Raw genomic sequence first — 22,421 nt, 5'->3', positions numbered from 1 at the left:
TTTAGCACAGCACAAGAGAATGAAATTATGTAATTAATAATGACTGTCATTCATAATATTTAATATTCTGTCGATTTCAATATAACATCAATATTCACAAAACTATTTATATGATAATTTAACACACTTGCTATGTGTAGAATAAAAAATAGAGAGAGAGAGGAGAGATAGAAGTAGTGGTGGTGTGGGTGAATAGAATTTGTAGAATAGTAGTCTGCATTACAGAATAGATAAATATCAGTGATGATTTTTGATGATTGTACAATCAATGTCATACGAAAACGAGATAAAAATAAATAAAAAATAAATAAATTGAAATAAAGCATTATAGCAATAATATCAATACAATAATAAATTCAAACAACGACATAAATTTTTAATTTCAAACAACTACATAAATTTAAATTTTTATTGTTAATTTAATTTTTAGTTTTTTTTATTTTATTAAACAATCAATTTCTTATTATATTCATTCGAATTATATATTATCGTATATTTAAATATCAACATATTCATAGAGATAGATAAATTTGGATAACAATATAAAACTTTTAAAAGTAAATATTTTTAAAAAAAAATTCTTGGAATTTAATAATAATGAATCGTCTTATTAGTCATCTTCAAATCAATCATTTAATAACTTTTTGATGGAATGATCATATTGTAAAGAGTACATCATTTGAATTACAAAGAAATATTATTATTCTTTGTAAGATCTAAAGATAGATTCACAGGCGATCTTTAAATTTGTTTTGGTTTGATAATAATTTTGGCTCACTCTGAGTCGTTATTCATTGTCAAACAACTTTTTAATCTTTCAGGTCATCTCATTATCAAAAATATTTTCAAACAAAAACTGTTCTTTTTTTTTTCTTGCACCTTCACCGTGATTAGTGAGGAAAAAAACCAAAAAAAAAAAAACAAAAATAGTTGATCTTTTTTTTTTTTTTTTTTAATTAAATTTGAAATTTTAATTTCACGTTAGATTGAAACAAGAGAGTTTATTATTCTTATTATTTTATTATTTATTATTATTATTATTTATCGCAATTAATATATATACATATAAATATATATTAATTAAGTAATAATCAATAACATCTTTCATCCATTTTTGTATTATTTATCGTTTATCAACAAACATCAAAAAAAAAAAAAAATTGTACTATATAGCTATTTAATATTGTAATTATATAATACAATTTTTAAAAATAAATAGTATTTATTTATCTGTTTTTTTTCCACAAAAGTAACTTTGTTTTTTTTTTTTTTATTAAAAAAAAGTTGAAATTATACTAATTTTTGTTATTATTTTTTAATTAAAAAAAGATAAAGGTGTAAAAATAACAGTTAAAGATATTCATTTAAAGACGAATAAAATTACCGGTACTACTCGAAAGGAAGAGAAGGAACAGCAATATCATCAGCAGGAGCAGCAGCAGCAGGAAGAGCAGCAACAGCAGCAGGAAGAGGAAGTTCAACAGCAACAAGAGGAGCTTTCAGATCAAAAGAGTACAAGTACAAAGAGTAATAGTAAGAGAAGTAAGACTAGTATTAGTAGTAGACTGAAAAAGCGAAAGATAGAAGCGGAAGCAATGACAGAGAGTCCCGGTAACACCAACCAAGCTGTAGATTCACCACAGAGTGCATCTTCATTTGTCAACATACAATCGGATAGTTCGTTTGTCGAGATGAGCTCGAGCACATCACCACAACCCTCTCCGACATTCTCGTCCAACTCTTCCTACTCGATTCAGCATGGCGAGCAGGTAGAGGAGCAGAACAACATGGTCGTCGAGTCGAGTAGCTCCCAACAGCCAAACGGTGTCGATGTCCACGGTGACCAGCCGGCAGACGACGACGAGAACGCCGGCGTCGGTTCAGGCTCAAAGAAAACAACAGGTGGCACTAAAAACACTGAGGATGCATCGACCACAACAACCACTACAACATCGATGGCCGCCAATGGTGTTGTCATTGACAGCAACAATGAGTATGCATCACTCACCGAACAGGAGCGCAAAGAGAAGAACAACGCGATCAAACAAGTGATCAAGACCGCACCACTAAAGTTGGGTGAGAAGTGGTATCTCATTTGCAAACCATGGTTTGACAAGTGGGAGTCAAACATGTACTCACCGGAGCAGCTCGGTCCCATTATCAACGATACTTTGCTCATCACTGACACCACACATCTCAGATTGAACGCCACCGAAGATCAAGACTTTGTTGTTGTTCCAGAGTCAACATGGGACTACTTTTTAAAGTCATACGGCTGTCCAACCATTATAGTCAGAAAGGTTGTTAAAAGCCTTATTTCACTCCAGATCGACTACAAGTATCCACAGTGCTTGAAGTTTTTCAAATCTTCACAACCAACAAGAATTATTGAGCATTTTGTTTGTAAATCTGAAACTATTTCCTCTGTCAAAGATGTATGTATAGAAAAAAAAAAAAAAAAAAAAACAAATGAAACTAACAAGTTTGTTTTGTTTTTAAATTTAACAGAGAGTATGTAAACTATTTGATATTAATCCAGCAGATGTAAGAGTTTGGGATTACTATAACAACAACAAATATGCAGAGTTGAAGAACACTGAATACGTTTCAAACTCTAAATTGGTTGAAAACCAACTTGTAAGTTCAATTTAACAATGATATTATTAATATAGTTTATTTAAACTAACACTATTCACTAAATAGATCCTTTTGGATGAAAGACTGGAAGATGGTTCATGGCCACCAGAAAAAAATCATAATACCTATAGTTATTCATCAAGATACAATTCACGTTCAGGTGCACCTCGTCCAGGTGTCACTGGTTTAGACAATCTTGGTAATACTTGCTTTATGAATTCATCTTTACAAGTAAGTGAATTGTGAGATAGTACAACGTAATTATGATTGATTAAACTAATTTGTTATGATTATTTACTTTAGTGTTTGAGTAATACAGTACCATTGACAAGATATTTGTTGAATGATAAGCACAATCAAGATTTGAATAGAGATAATCCATTGGGTTGTCATGGTGATCTCGCTATTGAATACGCCAAGTTGATCAAACAACTCTGGCGTGGTGATATTACCTCGACCGGTCCAAGAGAATTGAAGTCTCAAATCGAAAGATTCGCTCCACAGTTCCAAGGATACCATCAACACGACTCCCAAGAGTTGTTGGCTTTCTTGTTGGATGGTTTGCACGAAGATCTCAACAAGGTAAAGAAGAAGCCATTCATCGAGGGTAAAGACTACGATAACCGTCCAGATGAAGTCATCGCCAAGGAACAATGGGATATGCACAAGGCACGTAACGATTCCGTCATTGTAGATTGGTTCCAATCTCAACTAAAGTCACGTCTTGTCTGTCCAGTCTGTGGTAAGATCAGTATCACATTCGATCCATTCATGTATTTGTCATTGCCACTTCCAGTCAATGTTCGTAAGCAATTTGATATTGTCTTTGTACCATATGACAGCAGTGTCGCACCATCACCCGTCAAGGTTGAGATGCCAAAGACCGGTGTATTTGAGGAGCTTCTCGATATTGTCTCAAAGCAAGTCAATGTCGAACCAGAGCGTCTCGTTGCAACCATGCAATCAATGTCTGTCATTCAAAAGGTTTACAAGCCAACTCAATGTGTTGATATCATTGGTAACAGAGATACAATTGTTGTGTAAGTTTATGAAAATTAGAAAGGTGTTGGAAAAAAAGATATTAATTTTATTCTCTTACTTTCTTTAGTTATGAAATCCAAGGAGGATTAAAGAACCCAGAGCAATTCGTAAACTTTAAGGTTACAATGAAGACATCATCCTACTCTAATCATTTCCCATTCATTCTCTCTGTACCAACCCAACAGTTGAACAACGTAGAGGAATTGTACTTCCATATTATTGACAGATTGAAACAGTATGTATAGCAATTCAATTTGCAATTCTATTGGGACAACCGAAAATTAATCTTTTTTTGTATTTTAGTTTAATTAAGGATTTAGATAAGGTTAGAGATGTATTCAGCAGCAATGAAAAGTTGGCACCTCAAAACGAAGAGGAACAACAAGGCGATGAGAATGATCCTTACAGAAGATATAGTCAAACCGACCACTACAGCAATTACCATCAAGTCATGAAGAAGAGACCTAAGGATCCAAGATTCATCTTCCAAATGGCACCAGACCACAAGTATGAAAGAAAGGAATTCGAATTTAATCCAGTCAATTTCGACTCGATTATACTCCAATGGGACGAAGAGAGTTTCGACTACTTCTTTGATTCAGAGAAACTTCAACACTCTGTTCCACCCTATGTTTTCCATCGTGATGTCTCTGCCGAGAAAGAGCTCACCCTTGAGCAATGTCTCGAGTTGTTCACCACTGTCGAGCAGCTCGGTCCAGATGACCCCTGGTATTGCAGCACCTGCAAAGAGCATCAACGTGCCACAAAGAAGTTTGACATCTGGTCTGCCCCACCAATTTTAGTCATTCACCTCAAGCGTTTCAGCTACAAGAAGCAATGGCGTGAGAAGTTGGACACCCTTGTCAACTTCCCATTGCAAGGATTGGATCTCTCCAGATTCGTACTGAAACCAGGATCAACACCACTCTACGATCTCTTTGCCGTGTCTAATCACTACGGTTCGTTGGGTGGTGGTCATTACACCGCCTATGGACTCAACGATCTTGAGAATCAATGGATCAAGTTTGACGACAGCTCCACACACAATGTCGATCCATCTCACATTGTCTCTGATGCCGCCTACGTTTTGTTCTATCGTCGTCGTGACACCAAAGACCCAGATTTCTATCTCAACAATGGTATCAAAGAATTCAAAGATTCCGTTGCAGATTTAGTTGCTACCAATCCACCACCACAAACCAATGGTAATAGCAATGGTTACGAATCGAGCAGTTGGTATAATGCTCGTTCCTCAGGTATGGTCGGTACTGGCACTCGTTTGGGTGTTGCCAGTAACAGAGAGAACAGTTACGTGGGATACACCTCAACTACATCCACCGGTGTGTCTGCTGCATCGTCCTCTTCATCAAATAGCATCGTTACACGTGCCGAAGCAGCTGCATCACCCAGCTCAAACCAAGAAATGGAAGAAATCAACACCAATCCCACAAACGGAAGCGATACTGCAGATGAACCACCAGCTCAAGAAACCACTGGTGATTCCTCATCTTCACTCATGGAAGTCGAATAAATAATTTAAATAAATAAATAGTAAATCAAAATTTTTGAAATAATATCTGATGTATTTTTCCAGTGCAACTGTCATATTGGTCTTTTTTTGTTTGGTTTAATCTCAAAACTAAAAAAAAAAAAAAACCCTCTATTTGTGAAAGAACGAGCATTGCAAAACAAGGTCTAAAACCATCCGAAAATTCCCAAACCCAAAATTGCAAATAAATCTAATAAATAAATTGGGTTTATATATTTTGACGTTAACCCACATCCACATATGTCTAAACACTAAATCAAAAAACTTTTTTTGTATTAAAAGTTGTATGTAGATTACAAATAACTAAAAAATGAGAAACTATTATTTATTTGTAATATTCTCATTGTTTGTATTTATTCATTATACTAGTGCCGCATGGAATGATACCATTTATAATGGTACTTGTAGATTTGCAAAGAAATATACTGTTGATGATTTATTAAATCATCCAGATGCAAGAAAAGAATTTGCAAAATCATATCTTCATTATGAAGGAAATGTAAGAAATAAAAAAAATAGAGGCTCAAAAAAATTATTAATTTAAATTATTAGTTTCATCAACACCTGGTTGGTTTAAATATAAACTCTGCTTTCACAATTGATGGCAATAGAATAAACTATACTACTGGAAATATTACATCCCAACCAAGAAAATATACCGCTGCCAGTAAGGAATCTCTGCATCTTTCTGTATTGGCTATTGGATTGAATGGTTTGACTGCCGAAGGATATGATCCCCTTGATTTCTTCCACATACCAATCGAAATGACCACCCAAGAAAAATCAAAAATCAACACTGGTGACCCACGTTTAGATAATGTCTTGGTGATGTTGTACCGTAAGATGGACACTCTCGAAAAGTTCAATACTCAGTACCCAGGTTATGGTGGTTTTGTATCGTGGTGCGGTGTTAGCGACACAGGTATCTCTGGTCCTTCTACTACTGGTGATACAGTTCCGTCTTTGGACAATGGTGAAATGATTTGGGGTATCTATGCCGTTCAATATCTTTTGAGAACAAAATATCCAGATCATGTTAATCTTGGAAATCGTTATCGTACCTACTTTAATTTACTAGCGGCCAATGTCAATCAGGTGTTCCTTAATACAACTGTAGCTGCATACTCAGGTTCAAGTGTAATTTCAAACGTATCAGATGTACCAAAAAATATTCAATACAAATCAGATAGTGAATATTTCCTTGGAGATCCATACGAAGGTGAACTATTCCAGTTGTTTGGTTACTTATTTGGTAAGTGGTCCAATCAAACATTCAGACAAGAGGTTTGGGATACAACTACAGTAAGACCTCGTACCTATAAAACTTCATTTGGTGATCTTACATATCAACTTGGTTACACTTATTCTAGTCATGAATCATGGAAGGTAAGAGATTAAATTGAACAAATTTATTTATGTTTAAAGATAGATATTAACAAAGAACTCTCATTTGCTAAATATACAGTATTTAATGGCACCATACACTGATATTCCAGTTCAGAAAAGACTTTTATCAAACAATGAGAAAGCAAGAACCATTTTCTCTTATCTAAATAAGTATCCAGGAATGTATGGTGCTGCCTATCAACCAAATGTTACAGGTGGTGATTATAACTACATCACAGGCTTCGGAATCGGTGATCTTGCAATGGCCAGAATTCAAGAGTATGGTTTTTTCACTCCATACGGTGCTTTCCCTGTATTGCTCGCCAATCACAGTGTTGGTTTGACATGGTACCATAATATGTTGATGGCACCAGGCATGCAAGGCCCTTACGGAACAACAGAATCTGGATCCTCCAACGGTACAATGATTGCTCCTCTTCTCTCATGGGATACCAAAGTTACAGGTGTTGTCGCTATTCTTGGTGGAATTGGGGATATTGTTAGAGCAGCATTGAAACAAGATAACAAATACAATGATTTTTACCAAGCTATAAACACTACCTACTCTAAATATTTCCCAAGCTTTGTAGGTGAAGACATACCATTCCAAGTACCCAATGTAGAGGTTCCAATTAAGCTGAATGAATTTACGCTATGTGATGACTATGTTCCACCAACTCCGACTCCAACAGATTCATTAAACTCTGCATCTTTAACTTTGACCTCATCACTAACAATAATAATGATGATTTCTGTCTTATTATTACTTTCAATTGTGTAAAATAAAATAAAATTTAACATATCCATTTATTAAAAGAAATTCTATACAAATAATTTACAAATCTTTTTATTACAAGAATTTAATGCTTCAATAATAATTATTATGTTATATTGAATGATTTCATTTTATAATAAAAGAATACTACTGAACTACATTTAATTTCCATTTAGCACCTCTCGAAGATCTCTCTAATCCATAAACGATTGTACCTAAAACGGTTCTATAAATTTTTAATTAGCAAACCTATCAACATATTAAAAGTATTGGTGAACTTACTTTTTAATAAAACTGAAAAATGTAAAAAGCATATTATCAGGATTGGCGTCTTTTGATAATGCTTGTGCACCAATATATACTATATCAATTTCATTCTCTTCAATCTCTGAAACGATCTGTGACGATATATTAAGTGACTCTGCATTGATAGGTATGTAATCAATCTATAAACAATAATTAATAATTAATAACAGCTTCAACAGAATCATATAATTTAAAAATAAATACATGTTTTATATCGAGATAGTTTTGATACTTAAATAGAGCTAGCTTTGCATTGTTCTTTTCATCATTCAAATAATCCAAAGAAGATGTACTTTATAAATATATTAGATATTATTACTTTAAAAGGCATACATGCGGATTGTTAAATTAAACTTACACAGTTAAGAGATAGAACTCATCTTTATCCTTATCGAATACTTTGAGAATCTGATCGAATGCTCTTGCAGTGGAGTCATCAGAGTCTATGATTAACATGTATCTATATCCCTCAATCTCTTCGTATTCATCTTCATTTAACTTTGTGCTACTAGTAGTGGTTGACACATCTTGTTGTTTTTGAACATCACTACTCGTTTGTGAATCTTTAGTATCTTTAATTTCAAGCTCTGTTTGTTCAATTACATTGTTCGAGTTGTTTTGTTCATTGTTGTTGTTGTTTGTGGTAGAGGTGGTGGTTGTATTATTCATTGGCTCCTCCATTTTGTTAACTTTTTTTTTTACTCTTATTGATTGTTGTTATTTATTATTATTATTTAATTAATTAAATGAGCGATGATTATGTTTATGGGGGGTAGTAAATTATATAATAACCAAATAAATTAAATATGCAAAATTAATATAAAAAAAAAAAACTATTTTTGGATAATATAAATAATAATAATTTTATTTAATAAAATATGTGTATTTGATTTTTATTTGCTACATTTAATTATCAAACATTAAAATTATTATTTTACTAATAATTTTTAATTGATTTTTTTAATTTATTTTTTAATAGTATCATTACGTGGTGTTTAACAAATTTTTATTATAATTGGGTTATTTGTATGATACCCCCAAACCACACTTGCCGACAGTTTGTAAATGTGTCGAGTGTGGTGTTCAACAACTCACACAACTTAAGATCTTTTATCTAATTATTCTAATTAAGGTTATCTCATTTATTTTGATTCGTAATCTATTACCAGCGGCGCTCGTGTTTGATGCTGTTGTTCAGCAATAATACTTAACCCATCCATTTGTCGACTATAGTAACTCATTAAAGTATACCATCCAACATGTTTGGAGCTATTTGATATTTTGAATTTATTGGAAAAGAACATTTTTCCAAGTTACTTGTAAACAACAACAGTACTACAAATTATTATTCAATTATTTCCTATTATATTTTGGAAAATCGTACTATAAATTACTTTAGAACAATGGGTATGAACTCTTTTCTTTTTCCTTTCAATTCAAACCATATTCATAAAATTAATTATAATTTTTCTTTATAATTATTTAATCTACTATCTTTATTTTTCTATAAATAAATAATTCTTGTTCAAACTCTTTCTTTAAATTAATTATTATTTTTATTTAATCAACAACAATGGAAGATCATAAGAGAAAAGGAGATTCTGCAACTGCAACAGAACATAAGAAAACAAAGAAGGAGCAAGTTCATACAAAGGATGCTATGATCAACAATGATGCTATGCTACAAAACAATGATGGAAGTCAATTGCTATTAAAGTTGATCCACACCAAAGCAATGTCAATCAAGACAAGAGATGAAATCATTTTCTCTGCTCAAAGAGATGATAATCTTTGTAAAGTTTTCAAAGGTTTATCTGATAAGAGATTTATGTCAGTTCCTGTATTTTTAACAACTGGTAAATATATAATTTTTTTTTTTATTAATAAGATTTACTAATAAATTTATTTGTTTATAAACAAAAAGACAAGAAGAAATGGATTTCTTTCCTTGGATTGTTTGATATCGTTAAATATGTCAATGAACACTTTGGAAAGGAAAAGATGTCACTTGAACATGACTTCTGGAAGATGACCAATGAATCAGAGGCATTCCAAAAGTTAAAGGTCAATGATGTTATGTCTTTCCCAACCAGAGAGAACAAATTCCATCCAATTACCCAGGACTACTCATTGTTCTCAGTGGTAGAAATCATGGCCAGAGATCCACATGCCCATCACATTGCCATTTTGGATGACATGAAGAACCGTCATTTGGTTTCCATCTTGACTCAATCTCAATTGATCAAGTTTGTCTATGAACACCTCAGCCTGTTGGGTGCCAAGAAGGATCTCTTGATCAAGAACATGCGTGGTCTTTGTAGCGAAGCCGATGTAGTTAGTGTTCCAATGACAATGTTGACAATCGATGCATTCAAGGTCATGGAAGATCACAATGTCACTGGTTTGGCAGTACTCTCTGAGAGCGGTCAGCTCGTTGACACCCTCTCCATCAGAGATCTCAAGGGAATGGCTACCGATGGTTCACTATTCTGGAAGCTCTACCGTCCAGTCTCTGAATTCTTGGAGTTCCTCAAGAAGGATGCAAAGACACTCAGACCACGTCACGCCATCTTCTGTATCAAGGACGAAACATTTGAATCTGCTTTGACAAAGATCTACACCAACCAAGTACACCGTATCTTTGTAGTAGACAGCTCTGAATCTAGAAAACCAATAAGCGTAATCAGCTTGGGTGATCTTTTGCTTCAACTTTTACCATTCTAAAAGAGTAAATCAATTCAAAAAAAAAAAAAAAAAAAACTACCAATAATAAAAAAAAAATTAAATTATTTTAAATTTTTTAAATTTTATTACTATCATAAAAAGATAGGTAAAAAGAAAAAAACAATACGCCAACTACTTCAGTTGAAATTGAGTACTGTGTATATTGTTGTTGGTTACAAGGTGGTAGGTAGGATTAAATCTATAAATTAAATTAAATGATATCATTGTTATCAGGATGGATGATACCATGTTGTTGATCAATGAATAGTCATCATGGTGCGGCATTATATGTTATTGTTGTTCCGTGGGAATGCTGAAAATATATTATATATATGAGTTGTGTTGTTGTTGTTGTTGTTGTTGTTAGTTATATAAATAGTTATTCTCTGTATACAGTTGATGGTTGGTGTGGAGGAGTTTGGAAAAAAAAAAGATATGAATATTGTTGTTGATTGTTGGTGGAGAAAAAAAATTGGTTATAAGATGTGTAGAGTTGATATATATCTAATAATACGACTATCAATATAGTTCAAGTATATTGATACCAATTTAGCGATGTAATTGGCTTATGAGTAGAGACCAGCCTTCATGATACATTGAGTGAAAATAATATCTTTGACAGCTTGGAAAACTACACGGATATTGTCGGTGTCGGTAGCACAAGTGACGTGTGTGTAGATGCTCTTGGTTTCGTTCTTGTTGATCTGACAGAATCTCTCTTTGATGTAGTTGGCACCACGGTCAAAGTCTTTACCACCCTTGTACTCTGGGAAGGTCTCAGAAAGGTCGATGGTCTTGATCTTCTCACGGAAGAGATCGGACTTGTTCAAAAAGAGAATGACTGGTGTGTTGATGAACCACGAGTTACAGACATCACCAAATACCCTCAGTGACTCTGTCATACGGTTGGTCGAGTTATCTTCGTAGAGCAATTGGTCGTACTCTGATAAGGCAACACAAAAGACGACGGCGGTGACATCATCAAAGCATGACAACCATTTCTTTCTCTCACTACGTTGACCACCGACATCTACCATTCTGAATCTGATCTTACCAACCTCAAAGTTGGTCTCGTGGACACCTCTGGTCATGACACGAGTGTGTAGGATATCTTGGTCGGTTGGTGTGTAGACGTGCGAAGTCATACGGTCGATATTATCAAAGAAATAGGGTGCTGAATCTGGGAGTGTACTGAATTCCGATACTCTCTTCATTGCTTGCTTGACACCTGGATCGGCCCATAATGCTTTAATTTGTTTACCTTGATCCTCATTGAGTTCACTCCAATTCTCGGCGGTGAGAGATGAGTGTAATGAAGTTAAATCTTTAATCATGTTGGCTGCTTCTTGGTTGGATGGATCGATACTCATTCCAATTCTGGTCATGCCATCCAAAAGGATTCGCATGTTGTCCAAAATATTTCTATATATAATTGGTTTAAATTCCTTTCTCTCTTCATTACTGTATCCACTTTGATGTATAATTTTCATTTGTTTAGCAATGGTCGATTTACCTGTGTAATTAAAAATAATAACAATATAAATATAAATTTCTAAAAAAGTAAAAAACAAATAAAAAGAAACTACATACCTGATTCACCAGCACCAAGCAATAATAATTTAACTTCATTAAACTTCTTCTTTCTCTCTTTTTCAATTTGCATATTGATGTCATTGTTGGCTTTGGCGCCCTCTGTTGATGATGAACAAATATTTCCCATTTTGTCTCTTTTTTTTTTTCTTTTCAAAAATCTACTTTGAGTTACTTTGATGTTGATTGGTGGATATAGTTATTATAAAAGTATGTTATATTATTGTACAAGTTTAAAAAATATATATTAAAGTTGATTGTAAATTAAAAAATATAAATAATGTTGTTGAAATTATTATATTAATTAATTATTAAACCTGTATTGTTGTTATAATAGGTGGCAGGAAAAAAAAAGAAGTGATGAATAGATAAGATGGTAAGAAAAGAAAGAAGAAAAAAAAAAAAAAGAAAAGAAAAAAAAGAAAGGAGAAAAGAATTATTAGTATTTCAGGTAATGAGATTAAGATTTAAATTGATTTAATTGATGATTGATGGTGAAAGAGTGGAGTGTGCTCGCTTTACAAATTGTATATAGTAACTATTAGTTATTAATAACAACAACAACAGCAGCAGCGATAACAATAACAATAAAATAAAATGATGAAATCAATTAGGAATTACTATGTAGCTAATACGTGTTTATTCACAATATCCGATTGATTTTAAGTAGTAGCTGTACTAATTGAGTATATAATTCTGTTTGAAACTTTTTGATTTTGAAACAGAATATTAAAGATATAGAATTTTATATTTTTGGTTTTGATTGTTTTGTTGTTGTTGTTGTTTTTGTTGGTTCCTTTTTTAGGTGTGTTTTGAAAACAGATATAAAAACTGTGTACAGGTATAGGTTTGATCAATAAATGTCTTAATTTGAAGCGTGAAAGCATTAACTTGATCAAAACCCAATATATATTTTTGTTTATAAAAATACTATTAATACTTTTAATATCAATTGAAAAACAAGTAACAATAACAACGCAATTCAAACATCAACATATAAATAAAATTATTTTAACAAAATTATTATTATTGTTGTTTTTTAATATTTATATCTACTCTCCAATGTGGTAATATTATGTTTCGATTATAATATTATAATTGATTAATAAATATAGATTTAGATTGATGTTGATTGAATGAGTGAATGAATGATTGTTGTAGTGTAGTAAAAGTTGATAGAATTATATAAAAGTGGTTGTGGTAGTGCTCAGAATCAAAATAAATTGATTGACAAAAGAGTATACTATTGATCACTAGGATAATAATAATAATCATCAATGTAGATTTAAATACAGTTAAATATTTTGTATGTCTGTCTGCATGTTGCTGAATATCATGTTCCAAAAATGTTATGAGTTGGGTGTATTAGGAACAAGAATGATCACACAAATGAGATTTTTTTTTTTTATAATACACAACACCAGAGGTGCATTAAAATGATGATTGTTGTGTGGTGTGTGGTGCTAGTTGATCTTATGATATTGATTGTTTTGAAACTTACCTCTCTTTTGGATGATGTTGTCAAAATTTGGAGAGAACTGAGTGAATAGATAAAGTCAATATAATGTGTAAAATACGAATTAGTATAAATAATATTCAATATTAATAATAATAAAAGATATAAATTTTGATTGGATGAATGTTGTTATGTATGATGATGTTTTTTTTTTTTGTTTTGATGTACTGGTAGATTTTAGAATAAATAAAATGATTGAATTAACTAATATGACAATATTATGGATAAAAAAATACTTTTTGTGATAGAATGTTGTGTCGATGTTTGTTTTGATGTACAATATAATATAGCAAGAATGTATAAATAAATATGATTAAAAAGGTAATGTTACAACAAAAGATAAACAAGAAAGTTCTGGTTGGTTTTGGAATGAAATGAAATGATTAATTAAGAGCATGTGTTGTTATTTATGAGTGAGCCTTGCCGTGGCTGCAGACCTCACACACTTGTTTTAAATATTAATTGTTAAATTATTAATAATAATAATGTGATCACACCTTTAATCCTGACAAACAAACACACACCAACACACTCAAAACAAAACTTATAAAAAGACCTACTAACTAACTAACTAACTAACAAACTATAAGTAGTTTTTGATTGATTTGATCAGTAGTAATGTAGTGTAGTAGTAGGAAATGGAAAAAAAGGTAATGTGTAGTGCTAATATTAATTATTTGTAGTGAGTGGTGGAATCGCACTGATTGTACTGAGAATTTGTTAACAAAGAGAGTGAAATTATTTGCATTGATATCAGTAGGGGGAGAAGGACCGTCAAGGTGTTCTTTTGAGTTGTAGTTATTCTTACATCCACAAACTGAATCTATCTCACGGCATGGGAACTATATCGAACATGTCGTGCTATTTAAGATGGTGTTGGATTGAAATTTGATCTTGAGAAGGAACTAAATTTTGATGCAATCAAATAATCCTTATTATGTGTTTGTGTTGTTGTTATTGTGGTTGTTTATCGTGTGTAATACTTTAAATAATAATATTTGTAAAAGTAGGGTTTAAAAATAGAGCCAAAACAGCAAGATCGGTTGTGTTTCGTGTGGGTTGTGTTTTTTAAGAAAAAAAAAAAAAAAGTGCCTGGTGGTGCGTGGTTCAATACAAAAAAACTCAATACAATTACAAGCTTTTGACTGTTTTGTTTATGAATTATGTGAATATAATTGGTGGACTTTACGATTAACCACACACTTTAATCAATATAAGATTTAACTAAAATGTAACAATTACAACATGTAAAGAGAAAGAGAAAACAAAGAATACTTTGAAAAAATGTTCTTTTTTTTTTTTTTGTGTGTGGTTTTTTTGACTCTGTGAGATGGGAGGTGGTCTTTTCAACTAAGAAAAGAAAAAGGATTAAGGTGTAGTATGTGTTGTGGAATTAATTAATGAACAAACAAATAAAACAACAATTAAACACATAAATACAAATTGATTCTATTTGTGTCATTAATATTTTTTTTGAAAACAAAAAGGTGATCTATGTGATTTCTCGGTGATCATTGAATCACACTTGACAAATGATTGCAGACTACTACAACCACTTAATTAAATAACTGATTATAAGCTATAATTGATATCACAGAAGGATCTGTTTGTTATCAATGTTCAAAAAAAACTAAAACTTAATTCCAATTAAAGAAATTGCATGTTTAAAAACATTTATCGATATGGCTACTAATATTAGACTGCGCCACCATCTTTACTATTATTAAATGATGTATGAAGATGGTGGTGTCTGTCAAGTAATTCAGTAGTTTGACAATGTTTCAACACAATGAAATTGCATTGCTACTTTGCCAAATACCACTGATGTTGATTTGATTATCTAAGTGTTATGAATGATCGAACTTACTTTTAATGAATATTTTCGGAATTAATAAATATAAACTGTTATAAATAATTATTCATTAGTTTATATTATACTTTATCTTATTTATATTTTTTAAGAGAAAACAATATCTACCTTCCACACAATCTTTATATCTTGCGTTCGTATATTGCTAAAGACAAAAAAAAACACCCCGGAAGTGAAATTAGAATGATCCGTTAGTGGTTTTATTTTTTTTTATTTTTAAAATAAAACAAAACAACCAATTTTTATGATAAGGACTTGTTTTGGTGTTTTTTTTGTATTTTTTGCAAATAAAAAAAAAGACCAATATGTGTTTTGATGGGTTGGACAAGATAAAAAAGGTGAAAAAAAATATGTTTTTGATTTATTTGATTGTATGGGCAATAATAATGAATAAAAAAAAAAAAAGAAGATATGCAGTAGGAATGAATATATACCTATTAAATTATTATTAATCTTGGAGAAAAATATATTGATTATTTTAGACTGAATGGAAAGGCACTTTAATTAAAGTTTGTTGGTAAATTAAATTCTAATTTGAATAAATAAATAAATTAAATAAATATATGAGGTAAACGGATAAAGGATAATAAATAAAGTGTTTTGTTTTTGATTGCTATTCAGGCTGTTTAATTATTTTTTTAATGGGATTGGAAATTCTAGATAATTAAAGTAAAACTAAAAACTGTTTGGCGATGCAGTGAGATCTTTTATAAAATTAGTTATGTTGTTGTTTGTTGATTTATGATTTAGTAAATATTAGAGAATAGAGAGTTTAGTAGATAGTTTTATATGAGAATAAATATCTTAACAGTTAAATGGCTGTTTGGGTGAAAAAATCATATGATTTGCTTAAAGGTGTTTGATTGAGGCACTGGAGAATAAAAATAAAATAAAAAATAAATTGTGATCAAAAAGTGTGTTGGTTTTTGCAAATAACATTAGTAATCTCGTGATCTCTTAATATCATTTAAATTCTCTGAAGCCAAAAAAAAAAAGAAAAAATACAATTTTGTAAAATATCAAAAAAAAAAAAAAAAAATTTAGCAAAACAAAAAAATCAAGCCTTATGGACTGGACCAATAGTATTGTAGAATGTCTTACTTAATGACCAGTTCTATTTATGTCAGATGCACATAAATAACCAAAAAAAATTTCAGATTGAAGCACCCCACAATTTCTTCATCTTCGTTTTACATAGCTGTTGTATCTGTCCTGGACACCATCAGAAACACGCTTCTGAAAGCTTTCTAAAAGTAATCTGTCTTTACATAGATTCGGGATCAAAAACGACTAAAGTTGTCACCCTATCAAACAATAATTAATTGATCGCAAAAAATTTGTTCTAAATTCGGTGCTGATCAAATTGATAGAATGAGGTGGAATACCTATTGAGAGCAAAGATTTTAAAACCAGTTTTTAGATGGTTTTTTTTTTATTAATAATAAACACCAAATTTGATAATAATCATATGGTTCAAAATAAAATAAAATAAAATAAAAAATAATTAGATTTGTAATTCTAAATTTCTTTGTAATTTTAATATGACAATTCATAATTTCTTTTTCTCTAATAATAAGGTGAAGATAAAATAATTTTATTTTTTATTTATCTTTTAAAAACTATAAATCTAGACAAGTTGTTTCTAGAAATCACAACACAAAGAAAAAAAAACAAAATAACACATATTCGGCTTTTTTCAATATGAGGGTTTTTTCTGTTTTTTTCTGTTTTTTTGTATGGTTTTGTGATTACCATTCAATATGGTGCCATATTTTGTTGGGATAAGATTGTATAGAATGGTGTTGACACAAATTTAGAGAAATTGTGATCACGGTTTTATCTAAATTTCTAATAATCGTTATTTAGACTTACCTGGGTTTTAATTTGCACATTAATTAATTAATTAATAATTAAAGGTACGTACCATATTAACATTTTTCGTCTTTTTGGCGACCAATTCAAATTTTTGTAACACTAAACAAATTTGAACTTCTTAAATTTTATTATGTAAGTTTAATAAATATAAATTCATTTTTGTTGGTACGATAATTATTTTTATACAGTGACTCATATGATTCATTCAAGAACCACAAATGAATGAATCATATGTTGGCAATAATTACCACATCGCATTGCTCAACAAACAAAAATTATTTTGAAAAGTAAAAGTTTAGTTTTTTGTGGGTGTTCCCTTTTTAACAAAAATTGATTGATATTAAAAAAAAAAACAATTAAAAATTAAATAAATTTAAATTAATTATTCCACCTCTTGATCTATTGAGAAAAACACCAAATTTTCTTTTTACATTTTATTTTAATAAATCTTTATTCAGAAGAAAGAAATATTCAGATATTTTTATTACAAATACAGACAGTTAGCACAGCATATTTATATAGTTTATCATTTTTTTTTATATGTATGTATAATAATACTTTCATATCTTTTAAGAAAGAATCTTTCTTATCTAGATCAAATTCTTTTAAAATATATTTTTTAAACATATTTATATTATGCATACGATATCTATTACATGCATTTTATAAAAATAAGACGAGTGCAAATATTGTAGATTAGCAAGCTACTTGAACATTCATTTGTTCTTTGTTATGATGAGCAGTGTGTTGACTACGTAGTTTTCAAATTTATTTTTTACTGTTTCCCATTGAAACACTTCAAGCTTACTCTTTATCTTTAAAGCATATATATTCAATTTATTTACCACCACTACCACCACACCAATCTCTTTACTACCTCACTATTTGCCACACCCACTTTTTTGCTATTTAAACCATTCCATTTCCAAATTGAATTAAATATATATAAATTACATTGTATACTCCTAATAATAATAATTTATTTTATTATATATTTTTTATTCTTTTGGTGAATGAGTCAAGGTGAAGAAGCTACTCAAATATAAAAATAAAAATAGTGAAAAAAAAGATAAAGATATAGATAAAGCATAATTAATACAAAAAAAAAATAAAAAAAAAAATAAATAATTAAAATTAAAATTAAATATTAAAAAAACAATTAATAAATAAATAAAAAGATTAAATATAATATCATATCATAAAAAAAAAGTAGAGTAATTAGAGAGAGAGAGATAGAAGCAGAAGATATATATTTGAGAAAGAGTGTGTTTGCAGCAGTGGACATATTGAATCAATAATTAGGTATTAAAGAGATTAAAAATTATTTTTTATTATATTCTATTTTGTTAATGATAGATTATATTTAATTTTCTTTCAATTGATATTGATAAAGAAAATATAAAATTACATTATGAAACGTTCAGAAACAGAATAGTAATAATAAAAATAAAATAAAAATAAAAATTAATTTTTGCAAATATTACAAAAATCAAAATACTATTGCTGTTTGTCCTATTGTTTTTTTTTGGTTTTAATCATATTGTCATTTCAAATACAGTCTACTACTCAACCATCTAATTCAATTTAAATATTAGTATATATATATATTTTATTTATTTTATTTTTAGTTTAAAAAAGTAAAGTAAAGTAAAGAGCCATCATTATATTTCCTCTACTCTTTTTCTCAATCTTTTGTTTATCTCTACTTTTCAATTACCTATAAAAATATCACAAATATTATCACTCTTTTATTTATTACCTTTTTTATTTTAAATATAAATAGTAAAAACAACACCTTACAAAAACAGATTTAATCATTAACTAATAATCAATTGAATTAATACACTAATTTAGCAGAAATTTAGATTATCATTTAGCATAGCAAATTAAAACAGAAGTAATTTAGTAAACAAATTAGTTTTTTTTTATTCATTCAGTCGCAGCAAAATCAATAGCAATAGCATTGTAACAAGTAAAAGCTTTTAGTTTTAAAAACATATTTTTTTTTTGAAAGATGGAGTATTCATCTTATTCGTCATCGATACAAAAGACAAGTGTCTTTATCAATCCTTCACTTGAAATATCAAATGGTGGCATCTCCTACTTTAATACATTTCTCATTGATTTGACCAATTGCATCGTCATTGAGAGTATCAATCGGTCGAAGCAATCGGTAGCTCAGTCGAAATATCTATCGGTCGATGCCGTACAGGACTCGATCAATCAGATCTTTAGCTATGAGCTGTCAGAGTACATCATCGATCAGTCACAGGGCAGAATCCAACACACCTCAATGAAGAATCTGCCCAAGTACAACCCAGAGTCGCTTAACAAGGACGATATTTCCTCGGGTGACGAAGAGGAGGACGAAGACGTCAAGGATTTCGAGATCATTCCACGCGACTCTAATGTCAGCGCACAGAACGTATCGCTGTTCTTCCCGACCGAGCTGGTCTACCAGGTGTGCCAAGACATGATTCGCAGAAAGATGACCATCCACACCAACACCAGCTTTTACGAACCCGTCCAACTTCAGAGTCGAGACAGTTTCATATTTACCTACCTTTCCTATTGTATGGAGAGTGTGACAACCAGAATATTAAAGCGACTATCCGACAGCTCTCGCAAGGACACCATCAACGAAGACGATATTAGAAAGACTATATCCGACGACAGTGTACTCACGGAAATCAGACACAAAGCCGTCCAGATCAACAATATAACCAATCGATTGTTGGAAGGACATTCTATCGACTCTTTACCCAATCTTTCATCCTCATTGACAACATCCACCATTTCCTCTTCCGAGATCAACAAACCAGTAACACAATCACCCCAATCTCATCATCATCAATTGGATGCTGTTACTTTAATTGGTAGCAATCAACCAGAAGAAATCAAACCAAATACTAAAATAATTGAATCGCCAATCATTGAACCAATTACCAACACCAACACTACTCCTACAGAAACAACTACAACAACTCAATCGCCAAATATAAATACTGCTATTACTCCAAAAGTTGAATCTCCAAAACAAACAACATCACCAATCATTTCTTCACCAACTACACCAACTCCTGTAAATATCCAAGATAACACTACCGCTACACAAACAACCTCTACAATTACCAACACTACCACTACAACCACCAAACCAAACACTCAACCAACAAAAGAAACCAACCAAGTTACCAAGAGAGATGTCAAATCACCAACAACAACAGCCACCACCAAAACAATTACATCACCAATTCAAACACATGTCAATTTGACAGCTATAACAATACCTTCACTTATATTTGTTAACAAACCTTTCGATTTGGTACAAGCACTTAAAAACGATCATATTCTATTAGAAAAAAGGTAAATTTTCATTTTTAGATTTCCTTTTTTCATTATGATTACTAACATTTTTTTTCAAAATATAGTAATGGTATATTGTTAGTCTTTTTAATACTTGTTGGTCTTTTAATACAAACTGTATAAAGATAGGAAGCGCATTTAACAAAAAAAAAGAAGAAAAAATCAAACCTATTATTTACGCTTACACAAAACAATTGTTCTTTCCAACTATTTTTTTTTTTACTACCAATATAAATAATTGTGTAGTAGTTTGGATCAATTATTATCATCAATCATCATCAATATTAATATAGTATTTGTGATAAAATAAATGTTATTTTTTAAATGTATATATAAAAATAAAAATTGTAATAAAACTATTAATAGTATAAAATAATGAAAATGAAATGAATTAATTTATAATTATTATCTAATTAATCGAATCTTCTTTCCTTTCTCATCTTATCAATCTCTTTTCTAATGACATCTTTGTTATCTTTGAAGAACTTTTGAATTTCGCTAGATTTCTTGGGGATTTCTTTTCCTTGTGATTTGAATCGAGCTAGAATTTCGAATATCTGTCTGGCATTATTGTATGTATCGAACATACTGATGAAAATAAATAACAAATGGTGTTAGTCACAGATAATTCAATTGGTGTGCTCAAACAGTTAGGTTATGGAAAACATACGCTGAAAATTGTTGTGGTGTAGTACCTGCTTCTTGATTAATTCTTTGTTTGATCTTGAATGCATATTTCTGGAATACTCTTGGATTTTCTCTCTCTTCATTGGTCATTGCATCAATAATTTTAATCTATTAATCGTTGATTGATTGTTTGATTGCTGTTATCAGTATTATATCGACTCATTAAACAATATCATCTTGAGACATACATAAATTTGGAATTCTGCAACTTGTTCGTTGGCTTTACCAGCTGTAATTGAAGGTTCGATGGTTTTGTGAAGATAGGTTCTGAAATCATTTAAATTGTATCTACCAATCTGAAATAAAGGTGAAAGTAGTGTTGTGTGTTGTTAGTAAAATGACACAATGTGTTAGCGAAACTATATCAGTATTACCTCAAGCATCTTGTTGAATTCAGCATCATCGTTGGCAGCTCTTGCTTGTAAAATCTTTTCTGTTTCTGGGTCTACTTTCTCTGGTGCCTTTTGTTCCTTTGGAGCATCTTTAGTTGTTGATTTTGCTTTTGGGTCTTCTTTCTTTTGTTTTTGTTTTGAAAAAAATTGAGTAAATAAATATGTATGTGTTTGTGAGAATTATACAAATGATAGATAGATAGATTGATAGATACCTCTGGTCCAGTGAAAACATTCTTTAGTTTTGAGAATACATCAAACAATGCATTTGATGGCTTAGTACTATTGAAGTATGATCTTTGTGGAACTGTTGTAGAGCTACTGCTCTTGACGAGTAATGTAGATCTTAGCACACCTGTTGTTGATAGTCTCAAGTGTGGGTATGTACACTTTATAATCTGATTACTGGAGTATCTCAACATATTTAAGAAGAATCGATCAGTTAAATAAAATGATAAATGAATTTAATGCAATTTCAAAATTACATAAAAAAAAAAAAAAACGATCATATTTTAGTTAATTTTTTTTTTTTTTTATATCTCAAAAGTGAAAAATAATTAATAGTAAAAAAAGTAAAACAATAAATTTTAACCAATTGTCATTTTCAAATCATGTTTAATGTCACAAATATAATGATTTATCTTCAAAAAGAAAATTATAACAACCAATAAAAAATGTTGTAAAAAATAAAAAAAATTTGTCACAAC

The 22,421-nt window shown here is 30.5% G+C and overlaps 8 protein-coding genes across 8 annotated transcripts; 5 read left to right on the top strand and 3 right to left on the bottom strand.

The window, feature by feature from the left end:
* Nucleotides 1-19: 19 nt before the first annotated feature.
* PPL_02169 (peptidase C19 family protein) lies at nt 20-5,209 on the top strand (the record flags this gene model as incomplete). The annotated part of the gene is made up of 8 exons (XM_020573161.1): nt 20-29; nt 1,330-2,435; nt 2,509-2,637; nt 2,704-2,868; nt 2,941-3,677; nt 3,746-3,913; nt 3,982-4,449; nt 4,576-5,209. 8 exons carry the CDS (start codon nt 20-22, stop codon nt 5,207-5,209), a joined length of 3,417 nt encoding a protein of 1,138 aa, XP_020437278.1.
* A 328-nt stretch (nt 5,210-5,537) lies between these two features.
* On the top strand, nt 5,538-6,625 carry PPL_02168 (uncharacterized protein; the record flags this gene model as incomplete). Its single annotated transcript, XM_020573160.1, has 2 exons — nt 5,538-5,726; nt 5,780-6,625. The coding sequence occupies 2 exons, from the start codon at nt 5,538-5,540 to the stop codon at nt 6,623-6,625; spliced, it is 1,035 nt and encodes a 344-aa protein (XP_020437277.1).
* Nucleotides 6,626-6,698: 73 nt separating this feature from the next.
* On the top strand, nt 6,699-7,394 carry PPL_02167 (GPI anchored protein; the record flags this gene model as incomplete). The annotated part of the gene is made up of 1 exon (XM_020573159.1): nt 6,699-7,394. The coding sequence occupies one exon, from the start codon at nt 6,699-6,701 to the stop codon at nt 7,392-7,394; it is 696 nt and encodes a 231-aa protein (XP_020437276.1).
* Nucleotides 7,395-7,473: 79 nt separating this feature from the next.
* Nucleotides 7,474-8,375, bottom strand: PPL_02166 (uncharacterized protein; the record flags this gene model as incomplete). The annotated part of the gene is made up of 5 exons (XM_020573158.1): nt 7,474-7,479; nt 7,548-7,614; nt 7,671-7,834; nt 7,899-7,986; nt 8,053-8,375. The coding sequence occupies 5 exons, from the start codon at nt 8,373-8,375 to the stop codon at nt 7,474-7,476; spliced, it is 648 nt and encodes a 215-aa protein (XP_020437275.1).
* Nucleotides 8,376-9,267: 892 nt separating this feature from the next.
* PPL_02165 (cystathionine-beta-synthase domain-containing protein) lies at nt 9,268-10,418 on the top strand (the record flags this gene model as incomplete). The annotated part of the gene is made up of 2 exons (XM_020573157.1): nt 9,268-9,550; nt 9,583-10,418. 2 exons carry the CDS (start codon nt 9,268-9,270, stop codon nt 10,416-10,418), a joined length of 1,119 nt encoding a protein of 372 aa, XP_020437274.1.
* A 566-nt stretch (nt 10,419-10,984) lies between these two features.
* On the bottom strand, nt 10,985-12,138 carry gpaB (guanine nucleotide-binding protein subunit alpha; the record flags this gene model as incomplete). Its single annotated transcript, XM_020573156.1, has 2 exons — nt 10,985-11,931; nt 12,009-12,138. The coding sequence occupies 2 exons, from the start codon at nt 12,136-12,138 to the stop codon at nt 10,985-10,987; spliced, it is 1,077 nt and encodes a 358-aa protein (XP_020437273.1).
* A 6,542-nt stretch (nt 12,139-18,680) lies between these two features.
* PPL_02163 (uncharacterized protein) lies at nt 18,681-20,758 on the top strand (the record flags this gene model as incomplete). The annotated part of the gene is made up of 5 exons (XM_020573155.1): nt 18,681-18,703; nt 19,207-19,234; nt 19,284-19,519; nt 19,946-20,635; nt 20,701-20,758. The coding sequence occupies 5 exons, from the start codon at nt 18,681-18,683 to the stop codon at nt 20,756-20,758; spliced, it is 1,035 nt and encodes a 344-aa protein (XP_020437272.1).
* A 290-nt stretch (nt 20,759-21,048) lies between these two features.
* On the bottom strand, nt 21,049-22,136 carry PPL_02162 (uncharacterized protein; the record flags this gene model as incomplete). Its single annotated transcript, XM_020573154.1, has 5 exons — nt 21,049-21,223; nt 21,306-21,430; nt 21,511-21,618; nt 21,697-21,837; nt 21,930-22,136. 5 exons carry the CDS (start codon nt 22,134-22,136, stop codon nt 21,049-21,051), a joined length of 756 nt encoding a protein of 251 aa, XP_020437271.1.
* Nucleotides 22,137-22,421: the final 285 nt, after the last annotated feature.

The sequence above is a fragment of the Heterostelium album genome, assembly GCF_000004825.1.
Source record: "Heterostelium album PN500 unplaced genomic scaffold PPL_scaffold2, whole genome shotgun sequence".
In the NCBI taxonomy this organism is placed as follows: Eukaryota; Evosea; class Eumycetozoa; order Acytosteliales; family Acytosteliaceae; genus Heterostelium; species Heterostelium album.
Note: the sequence above shows the minus strand (reverse complement) of the source record. Positions and strands in the feature narration are given on the sequence as shown.